Source organism: Peromyscus eremicus, chromosome 8a (genome assembly GCF_949786415.1).
Source record: "Peromyscus eremicus chromosome 8a, PerEre_H2_v1, whole genome shotgun sequence".
NCBI classification, from domain to species: domain Eukaryota; kingdom Metazoa; phylum Chordata; class Mammalia; order Rodentia; family Cricetidae; genus Peromyscus; species Peromyscus eremicus.
In genome coordinates this window covers 79,063,870-79,083,040 of record NC_081423.1, presented here as the reverse complement: position 1 = coordinate 79,083,040, position 19,171 = coordinate 79,063,870, and the positions used below count along the sequence as shown (strand labels likewise).

Here is a 19,171-nt window from a genome sequence, read left to right as displayed (position 1 = left end):
AAGTTAAACTGTTCACTTTCTTCTCGTAAAACATACACGTATATACACTCATACACACACACACACACACACACACACACACACACACACACACACACACACACTGTCATTGAATTTTCCTACTAAATTCTTCCCTCACCCAGTTTTATTGATATAGAGTTGACAACTATCCTTACTAAATTCTTATAAGTAAAATATCTTCATACTCCATATGTTGAAATGCACCAGCGGGTTATAATTACGGCCCTGGTGAGACTGCTAAGGACGAGTTGCTTCTTTTCTTAGAGACTGTCCTGTTTTAGTTCTCCTGTCCTGTTTTAGTTTTCCTTCGGATTAATTATGTGAAAGCCTTTCCTCTCGATAGGAAGGAGCGAAGTGTTCATTTCTTTACCTGCAGTTAACATCTTCTCAGAGGAGCCAAAAGACACAGAGGTGGCCTCTTCCATCGATCTCATTGTTTATTTAGAGTCCGCTCTACAACCCCCCCCCCAAGTTTCTAGATGAACCCGAAGTCAGAAGGAGGGGCTACATGCGGGTTAAGCCATCCTGCAATGCCCCACTTCTCTCTAGTCACAATCCTGTTAGTAGTTTTTCCCATTAAGTAGACAACGGATTTGCTAAAAAGAGCTCTTTGTGGGGAATATAGCTCAGGGGTAGAATGCTTGCCTGGTACATGAGCAAGGTCCTGGATCTGATGTTTGGCACTCGAAAACAACAACAAACACCAAAAAAGAAAACAAGCCCTCTTCCTCTACAGACATCGTGTTCTGTCAGATCGGGATGCCTTGAGGTCCCTGTAATTGCAATATTCAGTGTCAAAACGGAGGATGAGATGCTTACGGGGTATGCCCACAGTTGCCTTCAGCTAGGGAGTGAGCAGTACCACGTGATGGTCAAGTTCTCAGGTGGAAAAGATGCCAGTCGCCTGCCGTAAATCATACCACACCCAAATGCTCCTACTCTTCACCACGTAGTCAATGAGCATGGAGAAAACGAGCGGGATGGATCTAGCGAAGGCTAGACACTCCGATGCACAGTTAGAATTATGACAGGAGCCACCAAAAAGGGAAGTGACGGCTGCAGGAGTGACATTCACCAATGTCTCTGGAGGTCCCGGATCACAGAGAAGGAGCTAAACAAGGTCAGGAGGGAAAATAGTGGTGGCAATGATCATCTGGGAGGCACGCTCACAAACGCATAGTATTTTTGTACTAAAAGTAACACACGATAACTTTAAATCTCCTATTTAAAAGGTAAACACAGCTTTGGCAAAGACGCATGTTCCCATTAAAATGCATACCTGCCCTAAAAGGAAAATGCCCTCAGGTTCCAGATGTCTGTGCAAGGAAGTCAGAACGGGGGTGGAGGGGTTGGGGGCGGGGGAACACTGGGACAAGGGACTAGAAAGCATCTACAACACTGGAGACACAATACGGTCCTGTCCCTGCAGCTCTAAGGCTGCCGGCTTTGCGGGGCCAGGGCCCCCCAGTTCATGGCTGGTAAGAGTTTCTGATGTTTCTCCCAAATTCTCCGACCTTGTCCCTTTCCAAGGTTACTATTTTGTTTACTTGGAGAAGAATGACATCTTGAGGGTTACATTTTTTTTCTAACGACTGAAAGATAAATGTGGCTTCTTTCTGTTTTCTCAATAATGCTCCTGACACTCTAGGGGGAAAATACTTAAGCCAGAGCTTCTAACAGTTGCAAATGTTTTTTGTTGATGTATGTTTCTAAAACTCAAAAGTTTGCTTCAATCAACCTTTTATTTGGAGGCAAGATGAATGAGGCAGCGCTGTTGAAAACAATTCCACCAACCAAATACCAATAAAAGTGTTCCTGGAGGGGATATTGTGCGAAGTATTTGAACTACTAAAGCAGAACTCACATTTCTGAGAAGAATAATGGATGCATTCCTGCCTGTAACTGGCATTGCACCCAAGAAAATATTTGAGGTGTTGTTTTGTTTGTTTGTTTTTGTCTGTGGGTAAAAGGATTAACATAGGTTAAAATGTTCATTTCAATTAATTAATTGAGTTAATCCCATAGACTCACTGGTTAGTAGTCCAGGTTTCTTGAATTGTTCTAAGAAGTCCCCATATTATCTGCATATACTGTTTAAACCTAAATGGCTGTCCTAGGTGGGCTCGACCACAGAAATGGCCGGCTTCTCTAGCTGCATTGAGTTAATCCCTGTTTTGCTTCCACAACCCTCGGCTGATTTTGCTGTCATGCCCTGCCCTTCCCCAGGCTCTTCCGTTTATCACCACGTCCCCACATCTTTCCACCCTTATTGCCCACACATACTGTATTAGCAGGGCACACTGTGTGGACAGTTTTGTATACCGTATTCATCCGTCCAGTTTTTAACTTGTCTGTGAGCATTTGCTTAGGTCACCTCTACAATCTGAATGCCTGCGTCTCCCCCAAATCCACATGCTGAAACACAGTCACCAACGTGGTAGTATTAAAAGTGGGGCCTTTGGGAGGTGATTGACTGTCCTGATGGAGGTCAGAGACTTTATAAAAAAGAGGCCCAGGGTCATGACTTGTCCTTTTTACCATGAAAGAACACAGAAAGTGTCACCTCTGAAACACCAAGCAGACCCTCACCAGACATCAAATCCGCCAGTGTCTTGGTCTAAACTTCCTAGTCTGTAAAACCATGAAAAATAAATATGTGTTGCTTATAAACGGCTAGTAGCGTTTTGTTAGAGCAGCCCAAACGGCCTAAGACAATTATTAAATGTTGTTCCCCCTGCCTTTGAGGGGCTTAGAAGTTACACATTTTAGCATTTTATTGAGTCTGCTTTACCCTTATGACTTAAAGAGGAATGCAACCCTGTCCCTCAAGTCAACAATAGTAATGAGTTGGTGTCTTTTGGCTCTTTCTGTCAATGTGAAGATTTCTAACAGAGAAAATTATCAATGTTTTATTATATACATCATACTTCAAGAATTTGACAAGTGTGCATTTGTATAGCATTTCAAAATCACAGCTATAATAATATTTTTCCAGCCTCCCTGTTGATTGCTTACTTTTTCTATCATGGGCTTCTTTCTTGGACTCTTCATTTTGCCTTGGATATTTAAACTGTACTCTCTAGTGCGGTGGCCACTAACTACATGTGGCTATTTAGATTTAAGTTAAAATAAAATAAGCTGGCAATGGTGATATATTCCTTTAATTCCAGAGCACAGGGAGTAGAGACAGAAGGATGAGGGAGTCCAGGGCCAGCCTCAGCTATATAGTGGGGCCAGTCTGGTCTATATGCAGCCCTGTCTCAAAAGAAACACAAGGTAGACTTCTTTGGGTTGGGAATGTAGCTCAGTTGGTCGAGTGCTTGCCTAGCGTGCCTGAAGGACTGGGTTTGGTCCCAAGCACTGGATAAATGGGGTGTGGTAGCACACATCTGTAATCCTAACACTCAGGAGGTGGAGGCAAGAGGATGAAAATATCAAGGTCTGGCCGAAAGATTGTGTTTTCTTTCTGCCCAAGGTTGGACGAAGTGCTCTGAAACAATGTCTCCTCGAGGTGACACAGCAGAAGGACCATAAGCTCACAACAGCTATGGTTGTCTGCACAAGTTCAAGCAGTGAACACAATGAAAGCCTGTCTCAAGAAACCAACAACAACAACAAAAAAGGAATAACAAATAAAAAAGAAAATACTGTTTTAGACACATACAAGCACACACATGAAGCAAATCTCTCTATAGCAAGGTTAACAGAGCCCTCCCCCTCATACATGCTTAATCATACAAGAACAGATTAATACAGAATTTTTTAAATGCGACCTCAAAGATTCTACAAAGCAAAATTTTAAGTGAAATATTGGAATGGAAAAACTGTGTGTTTGGGAATCTGTAGAGGTGTAGGACATTCGGTGGACTGCAGGCTAGATAACAGCAAAGACATGGGGCAAACTTCTCTCCTTCCTGCAAAGTTTCTCATAGAAATCATCCAGAGGCTCTAAAGCAGAGATTCTCAACTGGTGGGTCGAGACCCCTCTGGGGTTTTTGATAGGGGAATGTCTTTCTGTATGCTGCGAAAATATGTTGCTCTGACTGGTTGATAAATAAAGTCATTTGACCTATGGAAAGGCAGCTTAGAGGCAGACAGAAAATCCAAACAGATAGACGGGAAGAGGAAGGCAGAGTCAGGACTCCCCAGCCAGACACAGAGGAAGCAAGATAACAAGGTAGAACTGGGAAAAGGTACCAAGCCACACAGCTAAACAAAAATAAGAATTATGGGTTAATTTAAGTGAAAGAGCTAATCAGTAATAAGCCTGAGCTAATGGCCATGCTGTTATAATTAATATAAGCCTCTGTGTGTTTACTTGGGGGACTCAAGTGGGAGAGATTTGTCCAGACTGCCAGCAGGCCGGGATACAGGAAAACTTCCAACTACAGGTGTCAAACAATCTTTTCTATAGATTCCCAAACTGCATGTCAGATATTTACATTGCAATCCACAACAGTAGCAAAATCATAATTATGAAGTGGCAAAGAAATGATTTTATGGCTGGGGGTCACCCCACCATGAAGAATTGTATTAAAGGGTCACAGCATTAGGGAAGTTGAGACCCACTGATCTAAAGGATGGATGGGGACCTTGAAAGAGTCCTTACAAGTCTCCCCTCCTGCAGAAAAGCAATGATGGACTAACAAGATAAGCAAAGGCATGCTTGCAAATTTTCACAAGGCAAGGAAGCTGGGGGCGAGGTGTGGGTGTGGTCGGGTTATTTGAACTTCATTCTGAGAACAGTGTAGACGTTAGAACTACCCAGACCTCTGAACTCTTGGTGAGAACTTCCTCCTGGGGAAACCCAGAGCTCTCCTCCAATCCCAGGTCAGTTTCAAGGAGCAGGCTTCTCAGAGTCCCACTCCTTACAGGTCCCACACGTCTACACACTCTCTGTCCTGGTTATCTAGGCTTACAACAGCTGTTGCCAACCAGGATCCTTCTGAGGTTTTGACAATCTCTAGGGACTTTTGATTGACACCACTGGCGAGATGGCTACTGGCACCCAGTGAGTAGAAGTGGGGATGCTGCTGAACTTCTAGAACACAGAGGACAGCCCCAACCGCGAAGACTTTTCCAGCTCAAACTGTCAGTAGTTTCGAGGTTGAGAAATCCTGGTTTAGACCTCTCTTCTTCCTCAGTTTCCACAAAACACTATTCACGGGACAGGCCTGTGAATGCAGAAGACATCGCTGGCTGGAGATGCTGGCAGTGCCGGGAACATGAGGGGGATTTGCATAGCAGTCGTTCAAAGGATTTCCTCATTCCTAAGCACCTTGCACCTCTGTTAGTAGAGCATGTACCATCTAGCCCTCCGTCTGATTTAGTTCCAAGACTTTTTCACCTTCTTCACATTTTCTGCCTTTCTCCTATGCAGGACAAAATCAAAAGACATTTTGTTCCTGGCTAGTAGTTGTAGCCTAACTATCTGTTTGGTTGTTTCAGCCTTCAGAACATAACAAAAGAAGTATTTTTCCAGTGGGGATGGGGGTATGTGGGGGTTGAGGCTCACACCGTTAATTTCAGCACTCAGGAGGCAGGGACAGGTGGACCTCTTTGAGTTCAAGGACAGCCTGGTCCACAGAGTGAGATGGTGTCTCTAATAATACTAGTGATTATGGTAATGATAATAATAGCAATAATGATGATGTTATTACCTCAACAGTGACAGTTCATTTCCTAAGAGAGAGTCTAGAACTAGCTATTAAGATGATATTTTTAACTAATTTCATTAAGCATAGTACGCAAGCAGTTTTTAATCATTTTAAATATAGGAAAAGATATGTTTTAATCTTACCATCACCTGAGGATCTTAACATGTTGATGTAGCCATCAAAGATCTAATTTTTTTCATGCTATAAGCCATTACACCCTATAGAAATCTTATAATTTCTGCAACATTTGTTCATATTTATTTCCCTTGTATTTCCAAATTTGTTGCTTGATTTTCTGGTCTGTCAATGCTGCATTATAGGCTGGGTGACTATAGCTGCTGGCTATAAACAGTCCCACTGTTTCATCTTACATTCGGCTTGCATAGGAGACATGGGACAGACAGAGCTCGGGAACAGAACAGTCTTAGCATTCAAACAGCAAGTCTTTTCTGAAGATCAATGACTCTGATAGGATAATTCATGAAATGTGTAAATTCTCATCTCGAGGAGCTGAGGAGATGGCTCAGTGGGTAAGAGTGCTTGCTGCAGAGGCGTAGGGTTATGAGTTCAAATCCTAGCACTGCTTAGAACAAAACAAAACAAAACAAAACAGCCTGCTGTGGCCATGCATGCATATTTGTAACGTCAGCACTAGGACCAGGGAGCGAGAACAAGTGGACCACTGGGGCTTCCTGTCCTCCAAGTCCAGTGAGAGACTCTGCCTCATAGGAATAGAGTGGAGAGAGACAGCAGGGTACTCAACATCTTCCTCTACTCTCTGCAGACACACCTGCATGTATGCGTGGTGCATACACCACACACACACACACACACACACCACACACACACACACACACAACACAGCTTCTCATCTGGGATGTTTTCCTAACATTGTTGACATTCTAATATTAGTATGTTATGGGAAAATAAGGTGTTAAATCACAAAATAGGAATTTTACTAAGACATAATTAGTAGTAGATATTTGTATTTATACTTAAACTGTGTAATAGTTTGAATCAATTAAGATATTATATATTATAACTCAAATGTTTGAACATGATGTGGGATACCTAAATAACCGTGGAAAACATCTGACTCCAGCTGGAAAGATAGCTCAGTAGTAAAGAATTCAAACTGTTCCTGCTCTTGCAAAGGATCCACGTTCACTTCTCAGCACCCAGGTCGGGTGGCTCACAGCTGCCTATAACTCCAGTTATAACTCTTCTGGCCTCTGTGAGTACCTGCACATGCCCCTTACAGATACACACACACACACACACACACACACAGAAACTGTCTTTAAAAATATATGTAACTCGAGTTCGAGGCCAGTCTGGTCTCCAAAGTGAGTTCCAGGAAAGGCGCAAAGCTACACAGAGAAATCCTGTCTCAAAAAACAAAACAAAACAAAATATATGTAACTCTATTGATTAACTAACTTATTTTTTTGGTCCTGGTGATTTTATTTGCCAGACACTTGTTCTACCACTGAGCTACATCCCCAGGTCCCTAACTGGACATTTTACCCTGTTTAGAAAGGTTTCCTCTTGTTTCTGCTGTGCTGTGTGTTAAACGCTAGCTGCTCCTGAGGTTCCAGGTGATTCTTCTATCTCTGAGGCCTGCTGTCTTGTGGTAGGAGTGCTGGGATTGCAGATGTGAGCCTCTACATGTGGCTTTAAAAAAAAAAAAAGAATTATTTATTTATTATGTACACAGTGTTCTGCCTGCATGCCAGAAGAGGGCACCAAATCTCATTATAGATGGTTGTGAGCCACCATATGGTTGCTGGGAATTGAACTCAGGACCTCTGGAAGAGCAGTCAGTGCTCTTAACCTCTGAGCCATCTCTCCAGCCCCATCTGACCCCCACCCCTTTTTTTAATGTGAGTTCCTAGAATCAAATGCAGTTGATCACTAGGCTTGCAGAGCAACTGATCCATCTTCCCAGTCTTCTAACTGAACTTTAATAAACTTACTTAGAATTATACTTCTATTAATTTTTTTTCCTTTCTGATAACTAATAGATTTTCTGTACCCCCCAATAATAGGTTTCTCTGTCAATGCAATAAGCCAGAGCAAACCGAATCAAATAAGTATAACAATAGGTTTATTTGAGCAAAGCAACTCCCAGGCTGGTTCTCTAGTCTCAGAGATCAAGGCCAGAGAAGACACACCCACAAACTAAAGCAGGGAGACTTTATAGGTTATAGGTGAGGGGTGATGATGTGTCTGCCACAAGCTGGGTTTGTGCCCAAGGATGGTCAAAAGGTGAGCACTGTAGGTGGGGAGTTGGGTGGCTGGCAACTTCAGGGGAAGAAGCTGCAGTAGCCACCATGGATGTGGAGCCAGGCTTTTGGATACCTTTCCTTTGTTCGGAGAGAGAGACAGAAATGGAGCTTTCCAGATCATGCAGGGGCTAGCTGGAGGTTCCAACCAAACAATAACTTTTGTGTGTGCCTCTTTATTCACCATTATAAGTTCATCTTTCCTCCCTCCTCCTTTCATTCCTCCCACCATTCTCTCATTGTATTTTTTTCCTTTCTTACCAGTAGTTTATTGATTTATAATTTATATACATGAAATACACTAATTTTTTTTGGCACTGCTGGAGTCAAACCAAGGGCCTCCCACTAATTGCCAGGACTTGTCTAGGCGCTAGTGCAACACCAAAGTACACCATCTGCTCAATTAGTACACTAATCTTGACTTTAACATACATACACCTATGCGGCTAACACAAAGCGCAACACAGAAAAGCTTCCATCCTTCTAGAATCTTCCTTATCAGTGGCCCGCCTCAAAACTAACCATCATTCTGACTTCTGTCATTACAGAGTCTACCATTTCAAATGCTCTTGTGTGTCTGTACTCAATGGATTGGTTTTAAGATTGTATAGATTAGTCACTTTTTGCTCTGTGGTATTCCCTTGTTTGAACAAGTTGTTCAGCATCTGCTCTTCCCTGCTAACTAATGAGCCATTTTCAGCTTTGGAGGTGGTGACTGAATGAGAATGGCCCCGATAGGGTCATCTATTCAAATGCTTAGTCACCAGGTAGTGGCACTATTTGAAAGGATTGAGATAGGGTCATCTATTCAAATGCTTAGTCACCAGGTAGTGGCACTATTTGAAAGGATTGAAAGGATTAGAAGACTTGGACCTGTTGGAGGAAGTGTGTCACGAGGGCTGGGCTTTCGGGTTTCAAAAGCTCATGTCAGGCCCAGGGTCTCTCTCTACCTACAGATCAGGGTGTAGCTCTCAACTACTGTTCCAGCTTCTGCCTGCACGCTGCCATGCTTCCCACCATGATGACAGTGGACTAAACCTCCGAAACTGTAAGCGAGCCCCAATTAAATGCTTTCCTTTATAAGAGTTGTCATGGTCATGGTGTCTCTTCACAGCAATACACAGTGACTAAGACAGGACGATTGCGCTATGAATACTCATTTCTCTTAGGTAAATTTCCAGGAGTGGAATTATAAGGTATTGGGTAGGAATGCGTTCAATTCCAAATAATTTCCCAAAATGGCCGTACCTAAACAGCGCATAAGGGCACCATCTGCCCCATGCCTTCACTAACGCCGCTATCACAACCACTATAAAAATAGCTCAGAGATATACTCCATTCTACGCTATTGACGTGACATACGGGAGCATTTGGCTTTTCCAGTTTCATTTGTTTATTATTGTGTGTGGGGAGGTGGATATGCCATGGCGTGCACGTGAGGCTCAGAGGACGACTTTCAGGAGTCAGGTCTTTCCTTCCGCCATCGGTTCTGGGGATGGAACTCAGGTCATCAGGCTTGGGCAGCAAGCGCTTTTACCCGCTGAGCCACCCTGCCAGCCCAGTCTTTAACATTTTAACAGAGTTAGCAACCTTCCCACTTGAATCACACAATCAGTCTAGTCTCCCTACCTACCAATCAGTGTGGGTGTGCACATGGTGTATGTATTTAGATGCTGTACAATAGCTCACATCTTGCTTTCCTGTTGATGGAGGCCTGTGTTATTTCTACTTTATTCTTCTATTTTCACAGTGCTGCAGAGACTATCCCTGTCTACCCATTGTCCTGTACATATGCAAATATTTCCATGGCTAGATTATTAGACCCCCAAAGGAAAAGTGTTAACGCCAGATGTCAAGGTTGGCCACCAGTTAAATAAAGCTTAACCTAAAGTCCTTGTTGCTATGTCTTAGTTCCAGGGTTGTATTGTCTCTGTGTTGTAAGTATGTAGGCTTTTTCATTGTTTCATCTACAATGAAGAGAAGGAGAATTAAAAGCATAAACACCACATGGCTTTAGGGTCATCGCGCAGAAACAATCACCAGGTTTAACTCCCACCAACGCAATGTGCTCTAATGTATAGTGGCGATTTCCTGAAAGTGAAAACAATGATGGTAGGTGTGATCTTAGCCTTACTGTCAAGTTTTACTGCTTAACAAAAGGTCAAAATGTGTTTAGGAATGACTGTTAAGGGGCTGGAGAAATGGCTCAGTGGGTAAGAGCACTTGTTACTCTTTCAAAGGACTCAGGCTCATTTCCCAGCACACCCTTCACAGTCATTTGTATGTAACTCTACTTTCAGGGAATTCCATACCACCTTCTGACCTCCACGGACACCAAGCAGGCCTGTGGTACACAAACATATATGCAGGAAAACACTTAAACATAAAATTAAATGAAGAAGCTTCATACAATTTTAAAAAATGACCATCAGGAGACAGAGGCAGATGGATCTCTGTAACTTGGCCAGCCTGGTCTACATAGTAAGTTCCCAGCCATCCAAGACTTTGCAGTGAGACCTTGCCTCAAAAAAGGAGAAAGATAATTAGTTGTCAAATCAAAAATTTAATATTAAGTTTTTAAAATGAGTTCTTAACAAAAGTAAAAGTCAAAAGCGGCGGTGGCGCATGCCTTTGATCCCAGCACTTGGGAGGCAGAGGCAGGTGGATCTCTGAGTTCAGGGCCAGCCTGGTCTACAGAACGAGTTCCAGGACAGCAAGGGCTACATGGAGAAAGTCATTTTTTTCAACTATGGAATTTTCATTTAATTGGTCCATAAACAGACAAGAAAACATTTCCATGAAGACTGCCAGTAAAGGGTGGGGAAACGAATCGCTAATCTAAGATCTAAGTTTTACTGGGGTCTTTAAAGGTGACTGTAGAACTCCTACTGGGCTGATAACTCCCACACACCTGTAACAAGGAGTTAGGAATTACTGCTTGGTTTCTATCAAAGGCCATCCTGAGATTTGCAGAAACTGAACCACTCCTTCTAAGGACCAGTAACGTGTGACTTAAAGGGATAGTTATGAGATTTACTTAAATGTACAGACTACCAGCAGCCTGGAATCCAGTGTTTCCACTGTGTCCTACTGGGGATTGCTGTGGTTTGGGTGGTGTGGTGTGCCAGGCATGACAAGTTGGGAAGGATACATGGATGCTCACTCATGACACACTTAAGTCACTAACTTGTGTCCAGCACCATCAGCCAGGTGGCCTGGGATGGACTCCTGGAAAGCCCTTCTTCCCCTAGTTTTCTTTCCTCTTCTCCACAATCCAAACCTTCCCTACCCACTCTCTTCTCGTAGGCTCTCCTGGAGGGGTGCCATCCACCTCTAAGGCCTTAGTGGCTTCTCAGTGTTACAAGTAACAAAACTACGGCATAAACTAAGTCTGTTCACTTAATTAAAAAAAAAAAGTTAGCTGTCCCTGAAAATTTAAGAGGAAATGAGGCTGAACTAGCATCTTGTTCCTAGAATTATTTTTAAATCAGTGAATAGATTATTGAGCCAGGTGTGGTTGCACACACATTTAATCCCAGCACTTGGGAGGCAGAGACAAAGGCAGGTAGATCTCTGTGAGCTGGGGGCCAGACTGGTCTACATAGTGAGTTCAAGGCCAGCCAGGGATACACAGTGAGACACTGTCTCAATAAAATAAAATAGACTGTTTCCTAATGTTCACTTAGGTATTTTCTTCTAGAAACAATGTTATCTCTCCAAAGAAAGAAATCCATAGAATACATGGAAATTTAACAATAGTTGGCCACAGGGGATTGTATACTTCGTGATTTCAGAAATTTCAATAGTGAAAAATAAACATTAAACAGAACTACACTCACATCTGAGCACCCAGGATTCAGGTTTTTGAGACCACCAGTACCAAAAGTTAACCTAAAAAAAAAAAACAAAGAAAGGCAAAGCAACCAAACACACATTACAAAGCCCACCCCTGAGAGCCTGGGCACTTGTTTACCAAGAAAACCACTTCGGGCTGTTGAGAGGGCTTAGAGGGCAAAGGTGCTTGCTGCCAAGGCTTATGACCTCACTTCAGTCACTTAGAACCCACAGGAAAAAACTCTCACCCCAGCACATACAACGTCCATCCGTCCGTCTGTCTGTCTGTCTACCTGCCTCCCCTCTCTCTTTCTCTCTCTCTCACACACACAGTACTGGGAATCGAACCAAGGTCTTTGAATTGCCAGCTAAGCACTATACCAGTGAACTACATTTCCCGATCAAAGATGCCCTTCATATCTACTTTTACACAGAGCTCCAAAATACCCAATTTGCTGATGTTCCAGAAGCACCGAAGACACAGATCTAGCCAACTGGATAGTGACAGGCCTCAGCATCACTAAGTGGGTAATAAAAGGCACGAACAAAGCACACAAAGTAGCTGGAGTGCGCTCAGAGACAGATCCTGAACTAGCCTGCTGAGGCTTGGGTCAGTCCCCAGCTCCACATAAATGAACAAACCAGACATGGACCTTCCAGAGGCAACCCAGGAATAACCATGGCAGAAACAGCTTTGAACAACAGACATTCACTATCATAAGGCTGAGTTTAAAAGTATTTCAAAGAGATTCATTTGAAGAAATGGGGAAAGTTCCTAATTCATGTTTTAAAGGAATTCATCAAAAATGTTCGCAAGTTAGACTATTTGAAGGAACCTTCGCTATCCAGAGCAACATACCACTTCAAGTTCCTGGTAGTCAGAGCTTTGCTATACTAAAAGGGGTTTTCCACTTTCATCGGCGTCTACCAATCCAGATCTGGAAAACTATCTGGAAGGTAGTGACTAATGACTATTAAAGTTTAAAAAGTAAGTAATCATTGGGATACGAGGGTCAGTGCCAGGGAGCGCTCACTGCAGCATACAGTGATGTTTCAGGTCAGCCCATGTTCCAAGACACATCATGGAGGCACCACGTAGGCAGTTTGGTCTATCAGCTATCAGGATGAGGTCAGCAAGTTGCCTTACAAACCCAGGGAGTATCTGTTGCACCTCCTTCTCACTTAGAATGAGAGACAGAGACAGAAACAGAGACACACACAACTGAGGGGGGCGTGGCTAGAAAGACCAGGAAGAGGATACTATGTTTGTATCTGTGCAACAAAGATTAGCAAACTGCCAGCATTCCATTGTTTCTTGTTTTCAGCACGGTTATCGAAAAACAAAAGCGGAGAGATAACTTCTACATCTGAAGCCTGACTACTTGAGAACAGACCTGAATATTTCCTCCTCTTTCAATAACGCGGAAGATGCCCTGTTTCCTTATCTGTGCCTGCTTTAGTCACTGATATGGGACCAGTTTGTCCCTGCTGCTCGACAGGGCCGATTGGAAGACGCTGTTGCCTGGGTTACTAAAAACTTCTCTGCCCTTTGTCATTTGCCAAAAAACGCACAGAGAAGTTGTTTTTGTTTGTTTGTTTGTTTTTCACTTTCCACTAACCTTCCCATAACTAAGCAGGAAAAAACCAACCACACCTGTAGTTAATGGCCTCTTAAACCCCTCACCTCTTGGGGCTTCTGTTTACCTGTTCTTTTTTTTCTTCTCTTTTCTTCTTTTTTTTTTTTAATAACCTGACTATTATTTCCTGATTACAAAAGTAATAAATAACTTTGACACAATTCAATCAACATGAAGGTATATGTAATAAAAATCATCAACCTCCACCACACTTGCTATCCCTAAAAGGCAACTTAAGAGCTTGGGATACCCCCATTTGCACTTTCTCTGAAGCTTACACAAACATATCTGATGTATGCAACATTTTTTGGCTTTTTGTTTTCAAGTAAAAATGGGCCATTATACGTACTAATGTGTATTTCACTCTTTTAGTCTTAAGAACGTGAAACGGACACTTTGCAAACTAAGATAGACAGGTGACAGACAGACACACAGACAGATCTCCTGCATTTTTTGTAGTGGGTGCAAACTAAGATGGATGCCCCATGGTTCATTCAACCGTCACCTGCTTTCCCCACCTCATTGGCATCCAGGGTAAACTTTTGTATACATATTTCGTGTTTTAATTTCTCTAACAGATTCCTAGAAGTGGGATTTCCATGTCAAATAAGACATCTTCAAATGTTTAAAATCTTATACTTAAAATTAATTTTAGACCCTCATTATGCAAAATTTTTGGTATAAACATTCCACAGTGCTTTGCATATTTTATTTTTTAAGGCACACAGATTATATCAAAAGATGCCCCTGTCATTTTATGCTCCTGTTGCTATAAATAAATAAATGTTTAAGTTATGGCCGTGATGGCCGGCCTTAAATCACTGTGCAAATGCTTATGACTTGGTTATGAAAGCAGTAATTCATTGTGGAAACTCCACCCCCGTGCTGTGTGGTGGCAGCAGCCTCAGCTTTCATATCCTGTGACTCCCTCCCACTGAGCGACTCTACAGAGATCAGGACCTACACATTTTCTAATTGTTAACGATTAACCTTAAAAGGTGGGTGGTGGGAGGAGAAGTAACCAGACACAGACAGAAAATTGATGACCATTTTGGATTTCTAATATCCACAAATTGTTTGTAACACAACAAATCATTTGCTGGTCTACACTAGAGACTGTGATCCATTAAAAAAAATAATAAAATAAAAACCTATAACCAATATGTTGCTATTATCACACAAACCTTTCAAAAACATACTCTTCCACCATTTTTCATTAGAATCATCGGCCGTATCCCACTCTACATTTTCCCCCACTTCAGACTCAAGACGATAATTACAAGCTTAAAAAAAAATAAAAGGTAAAATGGCTTTAAAGAAATAACCAGTGAAGCTCCTCAAAATGCAACCTCGGACTCCTCTATATATTCCAAAGACCCGAGCACTATCAGGGATTGTTAAGACAGCAAGTTTGATACTGAAGTATGTGACATGCAATTAATCTCCATTCATACCCTGCTCTGCTTGTCAGCAAACAAAGGTTCTGCTTTAGAAGGAGATCTGAAGACTTCAATTAAAAATGGTCAGCTAACAAGAAAATAATCTGAGCTAAAGGAAGGTGGCAGGTGCAAAAATGAGTTGTTTACCAAAGTGTCAGTTTTGAACAATAAAGAACTGTGCGTCAAAAATGTCAAAGGAGTGGATTACGTCTCAAAGCCTCTGAAAATAAGAGGGTTTTTCTACCAAGGCTGTGCATGAAACCGAAGCATCATTTAACAAGCTTGTAAAATGGGTTTCTTCTCATAAAATGACTGACATCAATAAAAAGAAACACCCTGTCTTTAAATCCAAGGGTAGAATTAAACTCGTGGCCACAGTTCCTTCTCTAAAAACCAAAGACAATTACAACATTCCTTTATGTATCTAATATTGAACCAACCTCTCTAGATGCCCAGGTGATTTCTTCTATCCTCCAATTACGTTTTTTTTTGTTTTTTGTTTTTTTTTTTTTTTTTTTTTTTTTTTGGTTTTTTGAGACAGGGTTTCTCTGTGTAGCTTTGTGCCTTTCCTGGAACTCACTTGGTAGCCCAGGCTGGCCTCGAACTCACAGAGATCCACCTGGCTCTGCCTACCGAGTGCTGAGATTAAAGGCGTGCGCCACCACCGCCCGGCTCCAATCACTTTTTATTAGTATAGTTCAGATTTCACTTGGTTCACAAGCTAAGCAGATTTTAGATGGTTTAGAGGATGTAGCTCAGTAGCAGAGCATTTGACGAGCATGTAAAAGGTCCTATGTTCAACCCCTAGGATGGCTCAGTGGATAGAGGTGCTTGCTGCCAAGCCTGAAGGCCTGAGTTCGATCCCCAACACCCAGAGGGTGGAAGGATCGAGCCAACTCCCAACAGCTGCCATCGGAACTCCACAAACGTGCTGTGGCACATGCACACCCATACATCTACACTCAAAAAAATAAATAAATAGCTTTTTCTTTAAAAAAAAAATAGATTTTTGAAACATCGCCTCAAAAGAAATGCCCACTGACAGCTCTAACAGAGAAGCAATCCAGAATAGAAACAGTGCTACAAACAGAAACCAAAAGCACTCGCCAAATCCTTGATTAGGACGCGTTTATACCAAGATAACAAGGTAATGGAGATAGAAAACCAATTAAATTGAGAGAAACTGAAAAGAACGCAGCTTGCCAAAATCATGACCTGCCCAAAGCAGGCCATCTGTTAACTATGTGTCAAATACGTTGCCTGGATGCCAAAAGGCTTAATTCTGAGCAGTTTCCTCTTGAGACCCTTAAGCAACTGCAGATTCCAGGCCTCTGTCCTCCCAAGAAGGTCAGTCACAGGAAAGCAAGTGAAACTGATTTTTACTGCAGGAGCCAAGCACAAGATATTGCCCATCAGGGAAGTCTCTCTGGAGTGCCAGGAGGGCATGTTGAGTGTCAGAGAGAGTGACCTTAACTCTAAAGGACCGTTTAGACACCATAGTTTGAAGGTGAAGCCATCACAATGGGACACTTCTAGAAAGGGAAGGGATGTCATACTCTGAGGCTTCCCTTGGGTCAGATGACAGTCCTCGAAGTCGGCAGGCTGGTAAAGGAGGCCTTGGGTTTCTACACCTGTAAGAAGTCTCCTAACCACCAGGTTTGGCCCAAAGACCCGTAAATTTCCACAGAGCCCCATTGTGTGTCTAGGAGATCTCTCCCCAGAAAGGCGTGGGTCTTCTGTGAGGTGAGGAGTCAGGACCGGGGAGGATGAAGGGTAATCGTTATACTGCAGGCCTCAGGGATTCCTTGGGAAACAGGTTCAAGACCAGGCAAGCAGTCAAGGGATGCCATGAACCTTGCTCACAAGACCTTAGAAACCTAGGAGTGATGCCCAGTGATGCAGATGCCTAGAAGGAACAGAAAGCGTGTAACTCAAGGGAGTGGTAGGCACCCTGAGGTGGGAGGATGGGAGACTGGCTTTGGGGACAAGGGTGGGATTGAGGACTCTGGAAGCCTGGAGCTTGTATTAAGTGAGTGACAGGGCTGAAGGGCCAGTGCCCTGGTGTCTCCTTTCTCGCCTTCAGCGCAGCTCTGAAGGGACTTCCCGGAGGGGTCAGGACGGAGGTCTGGCACTGTGCCAGGAGTTACCTTCCAGGAGCCAACGGATCTCTTCGGGGAGGGCGACAGCCTGCATTTGGCGCGGCGGGAGGGAGGCCGCAGCAGAAGGCGGGACAAGGGACGCGAGGCCTGCTCCGATGGCGGCGGGCAGAGGGAGTCGATCTGCACCCGGGGCACCTGTACCTCGGCTGTCGCCTCGGGGCCCAGCAGCAGGGCGGGTCCGCCGGCCGCGCGCTCAGGAAGCGGCGCGCGCAGCGGGCTGCGGGCGCGGGGACCCTGGGCGCAGGTGCACGCCAGGGCTCGCGCCTTGACAGAGGTAGCACGCAAGGTCAAAGGCGTGGCCCTTTGCTCCCCGCACCAAAAGATTTCCTAGACTCCAAAGAACCAGCGGTCTTGCTAAGGACTAGGCAATTTGACCTTGGGGCGGCAGGTTTAAAGGCCACAGTGGTTCCTGAACTGGGGTGCAGAGGCAGAGTCCAAAAAAGACCTTAGTCCCCGCCAAAGATCTAGTGCCTCGATTGCTGATCCAGCTCGCTGTCCAGGGGAAACCGTGCTGGTTACTCAGAAACCCCGGTGATAATGCAGATCCCCAACATTTGGCAGAATCAGCAATACACACAGAGAGACAAAGTGCCACCCCCACCCCCACCCCCGCAGGTGAGAGTCTGTGAGAAGAGAGATGGGAAACAATTCTTTCTCTCAGAGCAGAAGAAAAAGTGATCGACGAGATCGCAGGGCTGTGCCCGCTCCCTCTCAAAGTACAGTCAGTGCCCAAGTCTGGGTTGTAGGCAGGTACTGAAGATGTTACTACACCGTGAACTTGGGCAAAGGTTCATGGGACCCTCTGTGTTATTTCTTACAACTGCCTGTGAGTGCAAAATTACTCCAACATTGATTGGTTGGTTTGGTTTGGTTTGTTTGTTTGTTTGTTTGTTTGTTTTTCACAACGGGCCATGAAGAAAACAGAGTGGCATGGATGTTATAAGAAACAGCATAAATGCGAAGAAAAGATGGAAGTGCCTGTGCGAGCGACACTTTGTGTCATTTGACACAGGCTCCAAATGCCAGAGCTGACTTTGAAAAGGGGGAGGACTTTGTAGGTGAAAATGATCTAACATGTGGCCTCTGCATCTTTGTTCACCTCTACCATCTCCAGAGGGAGAGGGAGAGGGGGGAGGGGGAGGGGAGGGGAGGGGAGGGGGAGAGGGAGAGGGAGAGTTAGTTCTGTTCTCAGACTATGTAGGAAGGGTTAGGAGTGGTGACGGAAGACTTAAGGGAGAGAGGTAAAATGGTTTGTGTATCAGCCTGGGGGTGAGGGTGATGCTGATTTCAATGTATGAGAAGAAGCCAGAGCAGAAAGAAGAAACTGGGCACAAGGCAAAAGCACATGTCTCCTAGACCAGGCGCCCACCCTTACACACCCCGTGAAGAGGCAGTCTCAAGGTTAGGAACTTCACTTTTAAGGCATTTGGTGGGTTTGTTTTGTTTTATCATATCCTGACATCCAAAAAAGGAATGGTACCCTGGTTCAGGGCCTCATGACCCACCTATGAGCTGCAACAAGTTGAATTGAAGAGACAGAGGCTCGTCAAGGTCATCAGGGAACCTGACTCTTTGGTGCTGCCCTTTACCTGGTGAGACTATAGCAGTGGGGTCAGCCGCCTCGTGACCGATGCCTCTGAGGCATTTTTCCTCCCTTGCTGTCCCCCCTGATAACACTGAAGCTTCTCTAGAATTATTTGCAGGTATGTGCGTGTTTAAAAGTGGAGGCTGTGTGGGCATCCTCTGAACTACTCTCAGACTCCTTGTAAACATAAAACTGGTTTTTAAAAGGGGAGGCTTAGTCTTCCCTCTGTGTCGCACAGACTTCCTCAGTTTCTCCTTCAACAATGGAAAAAGGACATCCCTTTCCTCTCTTTTTAGTAAAAGGCAGAGTATTTCTAGGATCTGAAGAGAACCCAGAGTGCCCCCCCCCTTCTTTAAGGACATTGGTCAGCATAGTCGCGGAGGCCAGGAGCTCATGAGTTATCTGACAAAGGGCAGAACCCCAGGCCATGCCACCTGTCATAGCTCACTCCCACCTAGGGAGAAGCAAAAATTCACAGGGTAGGTGCTCTCCGTGCATTCCTCCCCCTGTGGATCTCTGGGTTTTAGAGAGACAGAGATGGGGGGCGGGTGGAA

The 19,171-nt window shown here is 44.0% G+C and overlaps 1 protein-coding gene across 1 annotated transcript in view; it reads right to left on the bottom strand.

Annotated features, from left to right (window-relative positions):
- The window catches only part of Skap1 (src kinase associated phosphoprotein 1), a 295,682-nt gene extending 278,503 nt beyond the window's left edge, over positions 1 to 17,179 (bottom strand). The window contains exon 1 of the mRNA XM_059271622.1: positions 17,021 to 17,179. Coding sequence (XP_059127605.1) covers positions 17,021 to 17,066 — 46 coding nt within the window. The 5' untranslated portion in view covers positions 17,067 to 17,179. The remainder of the gene's footprint in view (positions 1 to 17,020) is intronic.
- Positions 17,180 to 19,171: the final 1,992 nt, after the last annotated feature.